A 20066-nucleotide genomic window follows, 5' to 3' on the forward strand; every position below is an offset into this window, starting at 1 on the left:
TGTCAGTGAGTCCTCTGGTGAGATCATGGAGGGCAGCTCGGTGACTCTGACCTGCAGCAGTGATGCTAACCCAGCAGCTAATTACACCCGGTACAAGTGAGTCCTGAACTCTGCTCCAAGGACCAGGAGGGCGCTTATCGCCTCTCCTCCATCAGCTCTGGGGACAGCGTCTACTCCTGCAAGTCTGAATCAGTAATGGACGGATCAACTCCACGTCTCTACACTTAGACGTCCAGTGAGTAGAAAACATCCACATATCCATGAAACCCAGCACTGGTCTCGCAATCTTACAGAAAGTTCCTGGGTCCGCCCTTATCTGGATTCACACCAAAACTTTCCTGAAAGCCCTTCCTCTCGCGACTCCGTACCTCATCCTACCTTCAGGTTTCATGCTAATCACTCAGTAGTTTTGTGTAATCTTGCTTAAAATCACAACCAACAAAACAAACGGACTGGGGTGAAAACATCTGTTGTTGCATAGCTACACTATATGACGTCATTTTCTAAACTCATAGTGACGACATTCCCATCATATGATCATAGATTATTTTTCAATGTATATAAGCTCAGGTCGCTCTATAGTCCTATTAGAGGCAGGAATACAGCAGATAGGCAGTTTTAAGGATGCATGATGTAAATCTCTAACTTCTTTGTGACATTACTTATATAAGTCACTATCCATTATATGATGGGGAATAATGTTCTGATCAGTATATGATTTAGTCTCTCTGCTATTTGTGGAAATATCTTGGAAAAATTTACCTTTGGGTCAAATCTTTGCTCATCTTGACTTCTGACCTTTGACCGATCAGCTGAAAAGTTAATATTCACCATAATATTCAGTAAGTTTGTCTATGGGTTGAGTTATTTTGTACATTCACACACGGTTGAAAACAAACCTCAGTACCTGCTTGTCTGTGCTGGCGCCCGCCAATAATGATCATTCATATTTAAGAAGCACTATCAAAACCAGAGATTGAAAAGTTCTTCACTTTGGTTAATGAATATTGAGTTGATTTCATGATCTTGGGTATGTTTTACACCAGACGCTCCAAAGCTCCCTCTGTGTCAGTGAGTCCTCTGGTGAGATCATGAAGGGCAGCTCGTGACTTGACCTGCAGCAGTGATGCTAACCCAGCAGCTAATTACACCTGGTCCAAGGAGGACGCAGGACTCAAAAGCATCAGGACACCACCATCACCACATATCACAGCTGAACATGGTGGAAAGTATCAGTGTGAGGTCCAGGAACACACGAGGACGTATGAGGCCACTCCATCTGACTGTTGCAGCAGGTGAGTCATGTGAAGTCCTAACACCTTTAAAGGTTCTGGAGCTGTGGATTGACTTTATCTGCAGTCAAAACATCCTGCAACATTCCCTGTTCATCCATTGTGTGATTTCTCCAGGTGCATGGAACTAGCAGTGACTGAACAACTACAGCTCTTTCTCCTGGTGGTCATACTCCCCGCTGCCTCTCCTGTGGATCAGGTGACTCAGTCACACAGTGACACTACTGGAATAGAAACATACAGTTCGTAATAAGACCTCACAGGCAAGTCTGAATAGAGGCTGATTTTCAAAATAAAGCTCCCCAGATGGTTAGAGGAGAGAAACTTGTTGCATGTCACAAAAATACAAATCACTACAAACAGGAACCAAGTTCTGGTACACACACACACACACACACACACACACACACACACACACACACACACACACACACACACACACACACACACACACACTGACTCCTCTTGATCGCCTCTCTCTCTCTCTCTCTCTCTCTCTCTCTCTCTCTCTCTCTCTCTCTCTGGAGGAGTTTTCTAGTTCATCCAACTGTTTATTTCTTTCCTCCCATCTAGAAGAAACAAGTCCTTCACACAACAACGTGAGTGCGGTGAGAGACCAGAAGACAGAGCAGGTAAATGAATAGTTTCATTTCAAAGCACTTGATCTCCACCTTCAAGGCTGCCTCATTAACCGGTGGCGTCTACTGTCATTGTGATTTGATGAGAAGGGTCAAATTCATGAATGTCTTGGGAGGTCATATTCCTTTACTCTAACAAAAAGCTTAAACTCCATAAGGAGAAACTGACTGGATCTTATGCCTCTGTGCCGGGCGACAGCCAATGGCCGGAGGCGTTATGTTTACAGGTTGTCCGTCTGTCCGATGGCGATGATCAGGTGGAGGTCAAAGGTCAAGGTGACTGTGACCTCCTGAACCATTTTTAGCTCTCATGAACAGATTGAGAGAATCATTTCAAATTTCCACAAATGTTCACTGACACTCAGGAATGACCTGATTGGTCAAAGGTCACAGCCACAGGGCCACACCAACATGTTCTGGGCCTTTGAACATGATATTCTGAATCTGCTCTTAATGAATTTTCTGAAACTTTGACTAAAAGATGAACAGATTGGATTTTGTCAACATGGTCTCATATGAGGCAAGAAATAAATATATGAATATTGAAACTGCACTGGCTGGAGGAGGCGCACAACCGAAGGGTAATTCTAGTTAGGAGTAAAATGTAGAGGAATGTTTCATGGTGGTGACACCGGGGTCATCTGTTAAGAAGATGAGCTGGTGACCAGCAGGGAAAAACAGAAAGCTCCAAGAGATCACTGCTGCCATCACAGTTTGATTCAGCAGAGTAGGATCAGGCCTACAACAAAGAGAAACTCTCAGTACCTAAATAAAGTTAAAGAGTAAGCATACAGATTCCAGCCTGTCCCAGCCAGTATTTTACTGTACGACAGATTTGTGCCAAGTGCCCACACACCCACCAGCAGAGCCGCACGATGACGTCCACGCCAGCGCCTGCTTCAACCAGAACCGGGCAGATGCCACTACTGCAACATAGGTCGAAGTTCAACCCCAGAGAGAAACTGAGGAAGACGAGGAGGAGTGGGGCAGAATACAGCGCCTGTTCGATTCGTGACAGGCAACAAGGTGAGCAGCTCCACACGTGGAACATTTTCATCACTACACTTATTGAGGTTAAAAACTGTGGTGTGAGTGGTTTATTCTGCCCTCTACAGAACAAAGACGTGGAAGAAGAGGGGGACTTATTCATCTGAAAAAGGCCGCAAAGAATGAAAAAAAAAGGTGTACAGCACAGTCAAATACCAAACACTGAAGAACACAACATGAATCTGTTGTTTATATGTGATTTTATAGCATCACGGAACCAGAAGAAATAAAACATATAGACATGTGCAGTGTTTGTAAAGGTTTGTTTTCTCTCTGATGGGTTGGTTAACCCAGATTACAAATTCTCTCACTTCTCACTTCCTGGAAGCCAATAAAGGCAAAGGTAAGAAAGTTGTTCTTCTTCTCCCATAATTGGAAAATATTTCCCAGGCTCAACCAGGTGTAGAGTTAGCCTCAGGTTAGCTAACTCTAACCGTAATGTATGTTACTGTCAAAATGTTACAATAACAATAATATTCACTTCTAAATATTATAATTGTAATTAGCTGTAATCAATATTAGAACAGCTAAAAGATTTTATAACAATCAATGGAAGTGACCAATAATCATTTTCTGAGGTTTCTAACAACAATATTTTGATAATGTAAGTACACAAGTCAACAAATATATAGGTCTTGTAGTATTTATAAATCTACGAATTGTTACATAATAACATTTAAAGGACTATTGAGGTCGCCCCAGCTGAGAATCCGCGAAGCACTTTGACATAAAAACTAGGTCAACAAGTTTATTGCTAATAATGTTTCTGGACGATTAAAGCACATCAGTACATTTTGAAGATTTAACAGAGATTGTTGCAGAAGGACACCTGCTCATCCAGGAACACAAAAGTCTATGTTATATATTCACGTTTCCATGGTGACATGTCAAACTCTTGATGTTTCACCAGATGAAACAGGAATTTGTTTTAACTCAAATTTACAACGTCTAATCTTCCTCAACTTCACGTTTGATACTGAATATAAAGATGGACAACATGACAGCTACCCCCAAAGTGAAGCCAATGATATCTGTCACCCCCTGGTGGCTGGCTGCAGTATTTTCTATAAAATTCGCTCTTTCCATGTCAGTGGATGGGACATGGACCAAGCTAAAAACATGTCTGTCTACAAATCAAACACCTTTTTCTCAAAGATGGTGCCTGTCATTCTTGGTAGTTCTTCTCACACTGGTGCATCTTTCAAGTGTTCATTTTATTAAATCATTCATATTCAGTAACAGTCATTGTGCCCCCATTGGTTGTCACTGGAAGTAACCCTTGTGTTAATTACTCCTTCGGTTTAGCAAGGAATGTCTATGTCGTGTTCTACTTGATATATTAGCAGCATAAAGGCGGCAGGGTGTGTTCTCCGGTGCCACATAGTGGACACAGGAAGCATGTACACAGCTGCACACTCCATCGCTCGGAATTAGCATCTTTCAATCGCAGTGTCGGACGGTTGAGAAAAGTAAACCGCTGTGTCCACTGGCTGGATCGAGGGGGGGCAGGCCTGTTCAACGCTGCTTACAGCTTTAGTTGAGGATGATTCAGGTTTGGTGGGAACAGCCACTAAAGTCGTTTCTCACACTCTGTAAAATGAAGAAATTCACAGTTTCTACAAAACACAAGTTACTTCTTTGTTTTAGGTTTAATCTAACATCTGTGCACTTTTATATGCATGTGTGTGTTGTCAGTTTGCCCCATAAATATTCACAGTCAGACCATCAGCAGCACAAAGAGGAATCCACCCAGCATCAGTTAAAACATCCATAAAGCTTTCACCATCCGCAGTAAACTTGAAAGATATTTCCTTCACTGTGCACATTCACGTGACGAGCAAACAGCTCTCAGCAGACAGACAGTGGTGAAAACAAAACCCTGCTCCTGTGCACATGTCACACATACACCTCCCAGCAGGGGGAGCAGTGGCTCATTAACAGTTTAAGAGACACGCCCACAAACAGGTCACTCTGAACAGGGCTCTTCACATTTATTAGGTAGAAACTCTGTCTAATTGTGGAAAAGGGTCATAATATGTCACGTTTAAGTCCACGTTACAAACTGGACTATGGTTTGGAAATCTGTGGACATTCAGGGGAGTCTGGAAACAGTAGTGCAACAGGAAATCATTGAAAAAAACCTCTCACTTAACAAAAAGAAGAATTTACCTGTGTCAGTTTAACAACCTTGCTGTTGTAACTCAGTGCCTCCACTCACCTGAGCACCTTTGACTTTAACACATCATATCATATATGTCCCCAAATGTTAAACACATTGTCTGTCATCTGTTATCATCATTCTGTTTTCACACATACAGACGCTCCAAAGCCTCCCTCTGTGTCAGTGAGTCCCTCTGGTGAGATCATGGAGGGCAGCTCGGTGACTCTGACCTGCAGCAGTGATGCTAACCCAGCAGCTAATTACACCTGGTACAAGGAGAACCGAACTCTGCTTCAAGGACCAGAGGGCGTTTATCGTCTCTCCTCCATCAGCTCTGGGGACAGCGGGGTCTACTCCTGCAAGTCTGAGAATCAGTACGGACGGATCAACTCCACGTCTCTACACTTAGACGTCCAGTGTGAGTAGAAAACATCCACATATCCATGAAACCCAGCACTGTCTCGCAATCTTACAGAAAGTTCCTGGGTCCGCCCCCTTATCTGGATTCACACCAAACTCTACTGAGTTCTTCCCTGACCCGTACCTCATCCTACCTTCAAGTTTCATGCTAATCGACTCAGTAGTTTTTGTGTAATCTTGCTTAAAATCAACAACCAACAAACAAACAGACTGGGGTGAAAACATCTGTTGTTGCATAGCTACACTATATGACGTCATTTTCTAAACTCATAGTGACGACATTCCCATCATATGATCATAGATTATTTTTCAGTGTATATAAGCTTCAGGTCGTCTCTATAGTCCTATTAGAGGCAGGAATACAGCAGATAGGCAGTTTTAAGGATGCATGATGTAAATCTCTAACTTCTTTGTGACATTACTTATAAGTCATCTATCCATTATATGATGGGGAATAATGTTCTGATCAGTATATGATTTAGTCTCTCTGCTATTTGTGGAAATATCTTGGAAAATGTGTCTTTTGGGTCAAATCTTTGCTCATCTTGACCTCTGACCTTTGACCGATCAGCTGAAAAGTTAATATTCACTATAATATTCAGTAAGTCTGGTTCATGTGTTGAGTTATTTTGTACATTCACACACACGGGCTGAAAACAAAACCCAGAAGCAGTACCTGCTTCTGTCTGTGCTGGCGCCCAGCGTTAATAATGATCAACTATATTTAAGAAGCACTTATCAAAACCAGAGATTGAAAAGTTCTTCACTTTGGTTCATGAATATTTCTGAGTTGATTTCATGATCTTGCATGTTTTACACCAGACGCTCCAAAGCCTCCCTCTGTGTCAGTGAGTCCCTCTGGTGAGATCATGGAGGGCAGCTCGGTGACTCTGACCTGCAGCAGTGATGCTAACCCAGCAGCTAATTACACCTGGTCCAAGGAGGACGAGGACTCACCAAAAGCATCAGGACAAATCTTCACCATCACTAATATCACAGCTGAACATGGTGGAAAGTATCAGTGTGAGGCCCAGAACACACAAGGACGTAGTAAGACCACCTTACATCTGACTGTTGCAGCAGGTGAGTCATGTGAAGTCCTAACACCTTTAAAGGTTCTGGAGCTGTGGATTGACTTTAGCCATTCTTTGTCCTTTACATTTTAAATGTGCAGATATGGGTCGTTTGACTTCTTCCCCATAAATATTCACAGTCAGACCATCAGCAGCACAAAGAGGAATCCACCCAGCGTCTGTTAAAACATCCATAAAGCTTTCACCATGCTCAGTAAACTTGAAAGATATTTCCTTCACTGTGCACATTCATGTAACGAGCAAACAGCTCTCAGCAGACAGACAGTGGTGAAAACAAAACCCTGCTCCTGTGCACACGTCACACATACACCTCCCAGCAGGGGGAGCAGTGGCTCAGTAACATTTTAAGAGACACGCCCACAAACAGGCCACTCTGAACAGGGCTCTTCACACGTTTTATTAGAAAAGAAACTGTCTTTATATTCAGTCAGAACATCGAGAAAAGTTGTTTTTGTAAATGTTTCGTCCTGCACCTTTAAGTATTGTGATTTTGTGAAATGATAAAGTAAAAGTTATTTCATCATAGTTTCACCTGGATCATTGAGATCAGCACTCATTGGATCAGCCGCTGCAGTTTTCCTCTCTGTGACTCTCCTCTCCGTGTTCCTACTGATCAGGTGAGCAAATCTGTTCCACTAAAGCTTTGTACGATGAATTCCTGAAAATCTGTCCTGTTAAATTAAATCAACTCAATTATTATGTATATTGTTTGTTATTTGGTTCAATTGATCAGAAGAAAGAGAAACTCTCAGTAATCTGCTGATCCTGGGGACAGACTTGACCACAGTGAGCAGGTGAGACACACAGTTCAGCGTCCAATCCTTTCAAACGCCACTATTTCTCATATCAAACCCTTTTCTCTGTCATGTGAAGATTAAAAACTAGTTATTAAAATCACAGTCAAAATTGCCATTGTAAAAACAATCATCTGGTGTTTGAACTTCCTTCTGGTAATCTATCCATTTAAGCAAATTGCTGAGTGTTATAATTTTCTGTGCTGTGCGGTTTGTTCAAAACCTTTTGCTGAACTATGACACTTGATGCTGCTCTAAGTTTGTTGATTTGTAACATGTGCTGCTTTAAATCTTGTCAAAGTTTGTGAAAGATTGTATTGATTGGTTCAGATATCTTTAGTGTGGAGCATTGTAATGTGGAGCAGATCACCATTGGGTGTGGCTGTGTAATACCTTGATTTTGCATTGTTCTGTCTGAGACTAAGTGTGTGTGAGACTGCTGTTCGTAGTCTGTGTCGTTGGGACAAATAAAGTCAGTGTTGGCTGCGTGTGGATGCAGCTCTATAATTAAAGGTTGATCGACAGAGCAGTCGTGTTCTTTCATATCTGTATTTAGTGAGTATGTTGCCCTTTGACGTGAATTTGAGGTAATTGTGTTACGAGTTTGGAGAGATAGCGCTGTGTGGCATTGAGTGTCGGTGAGTAGGGCGTGGTGCATCGGCGAGACGGAGAGTTGTGTACTCGTTGCTGGTCGGAACAAGACTGAGAGAAAGAAGGGAGTTAAGGGGGTGTGGCCTATCCCCCTTCCTTCTCGCTCCTTCTAGTTTCTGTGAGCCTGACTTTTCTTTTTTTAAGTGCCTCTGTGTCTGTAGACCTGCAGTTATATTAAAGTGTAATACAATTAAATGATACACACTATACACCCAAAATATAGTGCTAACAGAGTTTTTATCAATGATTTGCTTACAGATAGTTTTGGGGTCTAGGGATTATATTGTGTGTAGCTCGACCTCTAATTAAATGATGTTACACAACTTGTTTCGACCAAACTTGGCTGCAGTACGTGAACATCCAGCTCCCAGATGTAGTCTTATCTGGACACAACCGATGTGAAAGCGCACACACAAGTGGCTCACATACACACTAAGTGAGAAGTTTGTAGTGTTAGTGTTTGGAATTCAACCTGAAGACCTTCCCTCCTTTTGGTTTTTAGTAGAACCACATGTTTCCTGTCCTTGAAACACGTCTGGTGCAGAAGGAGGTGGTTTAAATAAATCAATAGCTGCTATAGTTGGACTCTAACGTTGTCCATACTGCCACATGTACAAGATTCAAAAGCAAATTTGTGTTTGCAGCGTCTACCCAATCAGACTGAGGAAAACTGTGACCTTCCCTATGCCAGTGTCCACTTCATGAAGAGTCAGACGGATCCTGTCTCCTCCCACGTCGGATCAGCTGAACCCAGCAAACACAAGGAGGCGGAGGAGGTTGCGTACGCTTCTGTCAACTGTAACAGATCTGCCCCGAGGTGAGCAGCTCTTCATTCAGGACCATTATCCTCACTAACACCACAAAACATCATAAACAGAGATATATCCTATAGAAGTCATTTGTTTTTACACTTTCATTTTCTTGTTTTGTTTAAAAATGTGTATTTGTTAAAGGAGACATATTCTGCTCATATTCAGTTTGATCATTTTAATTAGTGTTGTGACTTTAAAATGTTTAATGTTCAGAAAACATCACTTTCCTCAGACTGTCTATTGCTGCAGCTCCTCTTTTCAGCCTCTGTCTCAAACACTTGGTTTTAGCTCCTGTCTCTTTAAGGCCCCCCCCCTCCTGATAATGCCCAGTCTGCTCTGATTGGTCACCCGGCCCACTCTGTTGTGATTGGTTGACCACTTCCTGTGCTGTAGGAAATCCTCCACTCTCACTTCTGAGGGACACATTCAATCTCAAAACATTTCTTATAGTTTAACTAGCGTTTCCGTGGTGAACGACATGTTTGTTTGAACCCGTGTGCAGCGGGCTCTCGTTTGGTGGTGTGTCAGAGGTGTTCCCAATCAGCAGCGACTGTTTTAAAAAGGCAGTGACACAATGGATTCTAAAGTTCTCTACAGATGCTGGTGTTAGAAGCTGCTGTTCCAAACGACGGAAGCAGAGACTGTGACATTCAGCCTGTATTGAAGCATTCAACACGTATTTTAACCCACATCATCTACCTCCGAGATGTTTTCCACGAGAACGCCAAGAGTGACCTCCTCCGCTAACATTGTTGCAACACTTCGTAACACAATGTGTTCAACGCACCACTGTTTACGTTTAAATACTGCTTATGCTACGTTTGCTACAGCCCTGGCTTCTGCCGATGATGCAGAGGTACGGGCGGGACTACTGGTGAGGTGTTTCAGGAGCTTCATGTTTTCTGTGGGGCAGAGGAGCTCGTTTTACCAGGAGAGGAGCTCAGACTTTGGGCTTTTTAACTTTGCAGAACTTTGAAACTCAATATGTCTCCTTTAATGCTACGTCTCCATGACCTCCTGATCATTTATTTGTTTTATCTCCTTTCAGAACCAGAGGTCAGGACACTGGAGAGGATCCAGCTGCATTGTACAGCACAGTCAAAAAACCTCCTGCTGTTTAGACCAACGTCTGGAAATCACCTTAGTCCCGATGGAAATATCTCAACAGCTGCGGGATGGATTTGAATAGAAGTTCATACAACTGTTCATGGTCCCCACAGGATGAATCCTACTTTGGTGACAGGCAGACTCCAGCATCATTGTTGAAGTGAATGTTCAGTTTTAAGTGACTTGTCTTGACAGCTAATGGATAAATTGCCCCGAGGATGAATCCAAACGACTTCGGTGACTCGACTTTTATCTGAAATATATCAGCAACTTGTAGAAGTTGTTAAAAACGCCACATTTAGCCTGAATGAAAAATATCAAACATTTTATAACTTGCAGCTTCAAACATGAAAATATCTGCGGTGGGTCAAAACAAGCATTATTAGTTAGTTGTAGTGTGACACTGCTGCCACTAGATGGTAGTAAAGAGTTTGACTGATAAAACCACAGAGAGGATTCTGTCACTTTCACTTCTTTCTGTTTCTACACTATTGTTTCCAGCGTTTCCATCATCAGCCGATCAGGAGTTCTACTCATTTCCTCTGAGGACTGGAGGGACCACGTCTCATGTGGATGTGAGCTGCTACTTACGTGATGAACACCTTGAATGTGACCATTAACACAAAGTGAACTGCTGACACCAGATGAGCTGTGTTGCCTCTGGTGTCTGTTCAAAGTTTGCATCAGGCCCATTGATTTCACTTTAGTGTTTTGTGGTATTTCTCACATCACGTGTTAAACACGTGAAGAAGAAGGAGTTAGGTGTGTTTTAATCCACCATGTTCACACGGCGGCCATTTTCCTCTGACGTCTCTCTCAGGGTGTGAAGCTCGAATGTTGTTACGAACAGAATAATGTTGTACTGCTGTGATCCAGGTTTATGAGTTATACAAAAAAGATAATATATTATTACTTATTCTTCATTAGGATTATTGATTCATTATTATAATATTAGTTTTGGTAATTTTAGTGACATAATAAGTTTGTTTGCTGCACCTTTAGGAGACTGATGTTAATTATACTTTTTCTTTTTCTTCACAACATTATTCATATTTATAGTCTTGTTTATTTCATTTGTTGTTCACTCACAACTTCCTGTTTTCTAACTTTGTGATGTACAGTTTTGGAACAAAGCAGATTTTCTTTCAGGGTCATTAAAAGTTGTTTTTTATTCTGTTCATATATATTTTTATTTTTACATTAAATGTGAAGCTCATTTGTTCCTATTTGCTATTGTTTTGAAACTCTTACTATATTTTAATCTCACTTCCACTATTTGTTCTGTCTTTCGTTCGTCCTTTTCATAATAAAGCCAGTCAGACGTGACTTCCAACACGCACATATTTATTGTCTTCTTCCCGTGAGTTGAACTGCTTGCGGGTCCCGTTGCAGAGACGAGGTGGATGAATGCTTGTGTGACCCTTGGTTACACTAGAAAGAGTGTAAATGTGGAGCAGGATCAGAGATACTAGGTAAACAGGAGCCCTGGACTTGAATATCAGTAACGAGAATTAACACCGGGATTACTTTGAATGAACTTGTATTAGAACACATAACCTGCAGTTCAAGTTTGTTTGACACTTACAATACAGCATAAATTTACCCAAAACAATGAACAAAAATAAATAAAAGTTTAAAAAGTGTGCACATAAAAGTCCCTTCAACGTCCGTGAGTCCAGTCTTAAATGTCAAACTGGTGGATTGATCGTTGGGGCCCAATCCGTCTTTGTACAGTGTCTGTCCTACCACACCGTGGAGTGAAGAGGAACATGGAAGTCTGAATCTCTCAAAGTTGATCCAACTGGAAAAAAGTAAGTAAATAAATTTACTTCATATCTACTTATTAATTTAATTAAAAAACTGCATTTACTAAATTTTGTCAGATTGTTCCAACTTAAAAACGGCAGGTGAAGTCAACTCTCAAAACCAGCTAGTCTGATTTAACTGAATAGTTGTGTTTACTCTGGCTACAACCATATAACTGCGTTTTTAAACAAAAACGATCTCTCTCCACGTTCTGCTTGTGCTTTAATGTAGTATCAGACTAATCAGAACAATCAGTTCCAGAGCTGAGGTGGAGTTCATGTGAATTTCACAGTCGGGAACTAATTCTTCTGATTATTCCGACTCCACGTTAACGCACAACCAGAGCACAGTGGGAGGCTCCGCCCATCTAACCCAACAGTCGATGGTTCCTGTGTCGCTCTGCTGCTCACGTGCACCTGTGCATGAGCTCATGAAGTCCAGTCTACACAAGTGAACAGTTTTACACGTGTATCAGACAAAACAAGTTTGACTCACATGAGTTGAATCCTCGTGAGAAATGAGTAAAGAACACTAAAGTAATGTAAGTTTGCATAATTATGACCTTTTACAATGTATTGTTATGACCCAGTCTTCATATGGACTGGAGGTGTAAATAAACAGGAACTGACTTCTAACATGAGGTTAAAAGAAAGAATAATTCAACATGTTTTTTAAGTCCAGTCTCAAGAAAGTAAAGAAAGTGTTAGATTCACTGTCAGGCTGCAGAACTACTCTCTGTTATTTGCATGAAATATATTTTAATAAGTTCCGCATCATTTCAAAAAAAGATCATTTCTTCATTTTAACGAGGGGATTTACTGGTGTTTGTCCGTTCATGCATGTTAATGATGTAAAGAGGAAGGAAGCCAAGGTCTTAACTGATCTATGATTTCTATCTGTCATCGTGACTGGCTGACAAACATCGTTTCTCAAGGGTGGAATCTAGCTGCTGATGTGGCTGCACCACAGAGACGTGAGAAGCAACGATGGGTTTGAGAGAAGCAGCGAGTTGCTTTGTCATCTTCCTTCTTTCTGTGTCAGGTACATCTACATTTACAGGAAAGCACTTTGTGTTATATCGTGTTTGTATGAAAAGTGTTTGAATAATTGTTCCAGTCTTTCTCGTGGTTCCAGCTTCTTAATGTTTGGGGTTTTCCTGCATTTCTCTTAAATTATTTTGAGTAATTGTGAAGTTTGGATCATTGATTGGACAAAACAGTTATTGTGAAGATGTCACTTTAGTCTCTGCTCTGCGTAGAGGTGATGTTATTCTGAGTTTCTAGATATTGTTATGCCTCAGTGCCGGTGACACCCAGTGACCTCAGGCATCTTGTTTTCAGGTCGTCTCGTTGTCTGATTCTTGTGAACGCAATATCTCAAGATCCCTTTGAGGGAGTTTCTTCAAATTTGGAACAAATGTTCATCACTTAATGAACTAATCACATTTCAAAGCTCAAACGTCACAGTGACCTCATATGATTCTGGAAAAAGTAACACAGACTGAAAATGCTCTGGTTGGTGGAGGCATCCTACAGCAGGGTGGTAATTCTAGTTTGTGCTGTGGTTACAGTGGTGCAGGGTGCGGATGACTGGGGGTGAGGTGCACTCCTACTCAGATCTGTGCTGTAAAAGGATCGAAGGTGCAAATACGCTGCTCCTACTGGCACCCATCCAGAATAGATGACCTTGATGTTGCAGTGGAGCAAACGTACTGGTTTACTAAAGGGCAGGACAGTGAACCTGTGGATCTGAGAGCAGCCTCTGAGTACACAGGTCGTGTGCAGTATCACTGTGGAAACAAGGCCTGCACTCTGACCATCACAGACCTGAGAGAGAGCGACTCGGATGTGTACCAGTTCAGGTTCATAACAAACCAACCGACTGGGAGATTTACTGGTTCACCTGGAGTCTCCTTGTCTGTCACAGGTAACATTTCAGTTGGAAACAGTGAATCTATGGTTTGTTTATGTGGACAGCTCTGTCTAAAAGGATGTGTGTCTTTCTTTACTTTCACAGGTGTCCAGGTGATCAGCAAAAAAGCAGCAGGTTGCTTGACGGAGGACTGTTCATGGTCACATGTGGAGTGTCAAACCAGTTGTCCTCCAACTCCCAGTCCGTCCTCGATATCAGAAATTTTGAAAAACACGATCTTGCAATGCTGAAGAAAATAAAACTAAAATCCTGGATCTGCACCAAAATCTTTCCAGTAATTGTTGCGTAATTGTGCAACCACACCAACCAGCCAACGGACTGGGGTGAAAACATAACCTCTGGGTGGACGTGATGTAAGCAAATCACAAATACAACCACATATGTAGAGCTGGAATTCAAAACGTCATCGTCTTTACTGTAAAGCTAAATGTAGCATCTTTTCTGCATTGTTTATTTCCTGACATGGGAAACAGCCATCTGTGAATTATTGTTAAATACAGCAGTAAAGATTATAGTTGTCATGGTGATAGTCAAAAGGTTTTTGTTTTTCAGGTGTCCGTGGAAATTCATGCGACAGAGTGAATTACATCGACAGGAACATCTGTGCCTTTAAAGGCTCATCAGTGGACATCTCTTGCAGTTACAACAGTCGCTATTATCCTATCACTAAGTCCTGGTTCGTTGCTGAGCAGCAGTATCGCCCTCAAGCTGTGGACTTACTCAAAGACCCAGAGTTCACACATCGTGTTCAGGTCCTTGAACCAGAGCGAGGGCGCTCCACTCTGAGAATAATGAACCTGAGACTGAGCGATTCAGCCCAGTATCGCTTCACATTCAAATCACAGTGGTCTGAATGGAAGAGAAGTTTCCCTGGCACAACTCTGACTGTCACAGGTACTGAGGAACACTAAGTCACTGTGTTGTTCAGTGGTTCTCAAACTGGGGTCCCACAGCTGCTTCTATGTGTGTTTCCTGTTCACAGATGTTCAGGTGATCTGGTCTCCGATTGGTCCAACACTGACTTGTCACAGCAGCTGTCTTCTCTCTGGTCGTCCCTCCTTTGTCTGGTACAAGAATGGAACAGAAATTCACGGGGAAACGTCTCCAGCTTTCAGGGGATTCCTTCACCCTGAAAACAGCTATTCCTGTGCTTATGAGCATCACCACTCGTCCCCTGTGTGTGAGTTGACTCCAAAATGTCCCGTGTGGAAACTTGAAAGGTTGAGCCTCGTGATTTTCAATATTTTAATAATTGTAAAAAAAAATCAAAAATCCCTTGAAAAGACCAAATCAAACTTTGTTATCAAAGCACTTTTCATATCCAACAGAATATAGACTAAGAGCAATAAAGCAAATAAAAACTATTCTCTCCACCCATCCACACACAGAGAAAGACAAGATAACAGGAAGTGAGAAAAAGCTTTAATCACAGTGGCTCATCTTCCATTTTCACTTCACCTTTTCTCTTCAGATTTTGCATGTATGTGAACAGGACACATGCAAATCCCACTCAGTGATTCACAAGACAGTGGTGACGTGTTCAGTTTTGTGAAGTCTGTATTTAATACAAACAGTAATTACTTGGTAAAACTACTAAACACTAAAGGGGGCCTTCCTGTGTCCAAAAGTAAATCAAACACTCTTCTAAAGATGCTGAGAACCAGGGACGGCTGCAAACTATTAAAAGACTATATTCTATAAAGCCACATTCTCATGTAAAGATCTGTTTATATCCTGCAGATGCTCCGAAGGTTCCTTTAGTGCAGCTGAGTCAACCTGGAGACATTCTGAAGGGCAGCTCGGTGTCTCTGACCTGCAGCAGTGATGCTAACCCACCCCCTGCATACGCCTCGTACAAAAAGAACCAGACTTTGCTCAACAGAGCAGCTCAGCTGGTTTTCAGCTCCATCCCGTTGTCTGACTCTGGAGAATATTACTGCACAGCTGAGAATGCGCTGGGGAAGACAGCATCTAAACGTGTCTTAATAAATGTGAAATGTGAGTAAATATTTAGAAATATTCAAAAGCCGAGAGGTTTTGCACATCTTCAAAATTCCAGATGCTGCAACACTCTTCAAATCCATTAACATCCATGTAAATCCAGATGCTCCACAGTCCTCCTCTGTGTCAGTGAGTCCCTCTGGTGAGATCATGGAGGGCAGCTCGGTGACTCTGACCTGCAGCAGTGGATTGACTTTAGCTCCAAGTCAAACATCCTGCAACATTCCCTGTTCATCCATTGTGTGATTTCTCCAGGTGCATGGAAATCAGCAGTGACTGGAACAACCACAGCTCTTCTCCTGGTGGTCATACTCCTCGCTGTCTTCCTGTGGATCAGGTGACTCAGTCACACAGTGACACTACTGAATAGAAACATACAGTTCGTAATAAGACCTCACAGGCAAGTCTGAATAGAGGCTGGATTTTCAAAATAAAAGCACCCACATGGTTAGAGGAGAGAAACTTATTGCATGTCACAAAAATACAAACTACCACAAACACGAACCAAGTTCTGTACACACACACACACACACACACACACACACACACACACACACACACACACACACACACACACACACACACACACACTGACTCCTCTCTCTCTCTCTCTCTCTCTCTCTCTCTCTCTCTCTCTCTCTCTCTCTCTCCGTTCTTTCTCTGGAGGAGTTTTCTAGTTCATCCAAGTGTTTATTTCTTTCCTCTCATCTAGAAGAAACAAGTCCTTCACACAACAGCGTGAGTGCGGTGAGAGACCAGAAGACAGAGCGCAGGTAAATGAATAGTTTCATTTAAAAGCACTTGATCTCCACTCTTCAAGGCTGCCTCATTAACCGGTGGCGTTCTGCATCATTGTGATTTGATGAGAAGGGTCAGACCATGAATGTCTTGGGAGGTCATATTCCTTTACTCTAACAAAAAGCTTAAACTCCATAAGGGAGAAACTGACTGGATCTCTTATGCCTCTGTGCCGGCGACAGCCAATGGCCGGAGGCGTTATGTTTACAGGTTGTCCGTCTGTCCGATGGCGACTGTGGAGGTCAAAGGTCAAGGTGACTGTGACCTCCCTGAACCATTTTTATCCTCATGAACAGATTGAGAGAATCATTTCAAATTTGGCACAAATGTTCACTGACACTCATGAATGACCTGATTGGTCAAAGGTCAAGGCCACAGTGGCCACACCAACATGTTCTGGGCCTTTTGAACATGATATCTCAAATCTGCCTTTAAGGAATTTCTTGAAACTTTGACTTAAAGATGAACAGATTGGATTTTGTCACGATGGTCTCATATGAGGAAAGAAATAAATGTATGAATATTGAAACTGCACTGGTTGGAGGAGGCGCACAACCGAAGGGCAGTAATTCTAGTTAGGGAGTAAAATGTAGAGTGAATGTTTCATGGTGGTGACACCGGGTTCATCTGTTAAGAAGATGAGCTGGTGACCAGCAGGGAAAAACAGAAAGCTCCAAGATCACTGCTGCCATCCCAGTTTGATTCAGCAGAGTAGGATCAGGCCCACAACAAAGAGAAACTCTCAGAACCCAACAAGTTAAAGAGTAAGACACAGATTCCAGCCTGATCCCAGCTAGTATTTTACTGTACGACCAGATTTCAGCTGCGGCACACACACGACCAGCAGAGCCGCACGATGACGTCCACTACGCCAGCGTCTGCTTCACCCAGAACCGGGCAGATGCCATCTACTGCAACATAGGTCGAGTTCAACCCCAGAGAGAAACTGAGGAAGACGAGGAGGGAGGCTGAATACAGCGCTGTTCGATTTGACAGTGCAACAGGGTGAGCAGCTCCACACGTGAACATTTCATCACTACAGTTATTGAGGTTAAAACTGTGGGTGTGAGTGGTTTATTCTGCCCTTACAGAACAAGACGTGAAGAAGGGGCGATTCATCTGCAGTGTACAGCAGTCACCAAACACTGAAGAAACACAACATGAATTGTTTATATGGATTTAATCACGAACCAGAGAAATAAACAATAGACATGCAGTGTTTGTAAGTTTGTGATGGGTTTTAACAGATTACAAATTTTCACTTTCTTTGAGCCACGAAAGGTAAAAGTAAAAGTTGTTCTTCTTCTCCCATAATTGAAAATATTTCAGGCTCAACCAGGTGTAGAGTTAGCCTCAGGTTAGGCTAACCACACAAATGTATGTTACTGTCAAAATGTTACAAATAACAATAAGATTAACTTCACATATTATAAATTGTAATTAGCTGTAACTAATATTAGAACAGCTAAAAGATTTTATATCAATCAATGGGAGTGACCAATATTCATTTTCTGGAGGGGGGTTTCAACAACAATATTTTGGATAATGTAAGTACACAAATCAACAAATATATAGGTCTTGTCCTATTTATAAATCTAATGAAGAATTGTTCCATAAGAATATTTAAAGGACTATTGAGGTCGTCAGCTGAGAATCATGAAGCACTTGACATAAAAACTAGGTCAACAAGTTTATTGCTAATAATGTTTCTGGACGATTAAAGTACAGTCAGTACATTTTGAAGATTTAACAGGAGATTGTTACAGAAGTGACACCCGCTCATCCAGGAACACAAAAAAGCTTCATGTTATATATTCACGTTTCCATGGTGACATGTCAAACTTTGATGTTTCACCATGAAACAGGAATTTGTTTTAACTCAAATTTACAACGTCTAATCTTCCCTCAACTTCACGTTTGATCTGAATATAAAGATGGACAACATGACAGCTACCCCCAAAGTGAAGCCAAATGATATCTGTCACCCCCTGGTGGCTGGCTGCAGTATTTGTCATAAACCCGGCCTCTTCCATGTCAGTGGATGGGACATGGACCAAGCTAAAAACATGTCTGTATACAAATCAAATACATTTTTCTGAAAGATGGTGTCTGTCATTCTTGGTAGTTCTTCTCACACTGGTGCATCTTCAAGTGTTAATTTTTTTAAATCATTCATATTCAGTCACAGTCATTGTGCCCCCTACTGGTCACTGGAAGTAACCCTTGTGTTAATTACCCTTCGGTTTACAAGGAATGTTCATGTCGTGTTCTACTCTTGATATACAGCAGCATAGTGCGTGCAGGGTGTGTTCTCCGGTGCCACATAGTGGACACAGGAAGCATGTACACAGCTGCACACTCCACGCCGGAATTAGCATCTTTCTCAATCGTGCAGTGTCGGACGGTTGAGAAAAGTAAACCGCTGCGTCAACTGGCTGGATCGAGGGGGGGGCAGGCCTGTTCAACGCTGCTTACAGCTTTAGTTGAGGATGATTCAGGTTTGGTGGGAACAGCCACTAAAGTCGTTTCTCACACTCTGTTAAATGAAGAAATTCACAGTTTGTACAAAACACAAGTTACTTCTTTGTTTTAGGTTTAATCTAACACCTTCTGGCTCAGCAAGCATGTAAGTGGAAAGAGGAAGGAAGGTGGGTGTGTTTAACAGTTTAAATTTATCTTTCTCTTACAGAATCTGTCTTTATTCTCAGACTCTTCTGTGTTGTAGGTAGACGTGTCTGTGATGTGACTGAGTTTCATCTTGTGCACATTATTTATCTGTGGACGTTTTTATTGTTTGAAGTCACAGACGAGAGCAGCAGCTACTATGAGTGTAACTGCAGCAGCGAGTGGATTTGTTGTCCTTCTTCTCACTGTGACAGGTACTGTACGTCTACATTCATGTTTCACTCTATTTTACACTCGGACTTCTGATTCACCTGAAGTGAGTTTGAGAAAGAAAGTAAAAATATAAATGAACCATTCATTCATTTTCAGATCACCACCTGTAAAGTGATGCAGAAAGAAAATATATGAAGGAATTATCATCAGTATTATTTTGTATCTTTGTTTAGAAGTTTCTATTGTCTAGAGTCTGAAACGTTATTATTATTATTATTATTATTATTATTATTATTATTATTATTATTATTATTATTATTATTATTATTATTATTATCATCATGACTGAGTTCCTCTCCTCTCGATGCAGGAATTGTCATCAGTGTGTGGAGTCATCAGTTGAAATGCTATGGAATGCTGCTCATGGAAATGTGTTTCTTTTCTACAGAAAGTAAAAAGTAAACTAAGTGTTCTCTGGTGTCGTTATGAATCTGATTCTCTGTGTTACAGTGGTACAGTGTGAGAATGGCTGGGATGTGAGTTACACTTCTACTGAGATCTGTGCCTTCAGAGGATCAACAGTGGACATTACCTGTACCTACACATACCCATCCACATTTAATAACCATGATACTACAGTTCAGGAAACTTTCTGGTTCATTCAAGAGAGTAATG

The 20066-nt window shown here is 41.7% G+C and overlaps 1 protein-coding gene across 1 annotated transcript in view; it reads left to right on the plus strand.

The window, feature by feature from the left end:
* The window catches only part of LOC124852592 (B-cell receptor CD22-like), a 483032-nt gene extending 472784 nt beyond the window's left edge, over window positions 1-10248 (plus strand). The window contains exons 9-13 of the mRNA XM_047341613.1: window positions 5296-5556; window positions 6381-6641; window positions 7179-7269; window positions 7386-8914; window positions 9958-10248. Coding sequence (XP_047197569.1) covers window positions 5296-5556; window positions 6381-6641; window positions 7179-7269; window positions 7386-7407 — 635 coding nt within the window. The 3' untranslated portion in view covers window positions 7408-8914; window positions 9958-10248. The remainder of the gene's footprint in view (window positions 1-5295; window positions 5557-6380; window positions 6642-7178; window positions 7270-7385; window positions 8915-9957) is intronic.
* The last annotated feature ends 9818 nt before the right edge of the window (window positions 10249-20066 follow it).

Source organism: Hippoglossus stenolepis, chromosome 2 (genome assembly GCF_022539355.2).
Source record: "Hippoglossus stenolepis isolate QCI-W04-F060 chromosome 2, HSTE1.2, whole genome shotgun sequence".
NCBI classification, from domain to species: domain Eukaryota; kingdom Metazoa; phylum Chordata; class Actinopteri; order Pleuronectiformes; family Pleuronectidae; genus Hippoglossus; species Hippoglossus stenolepis.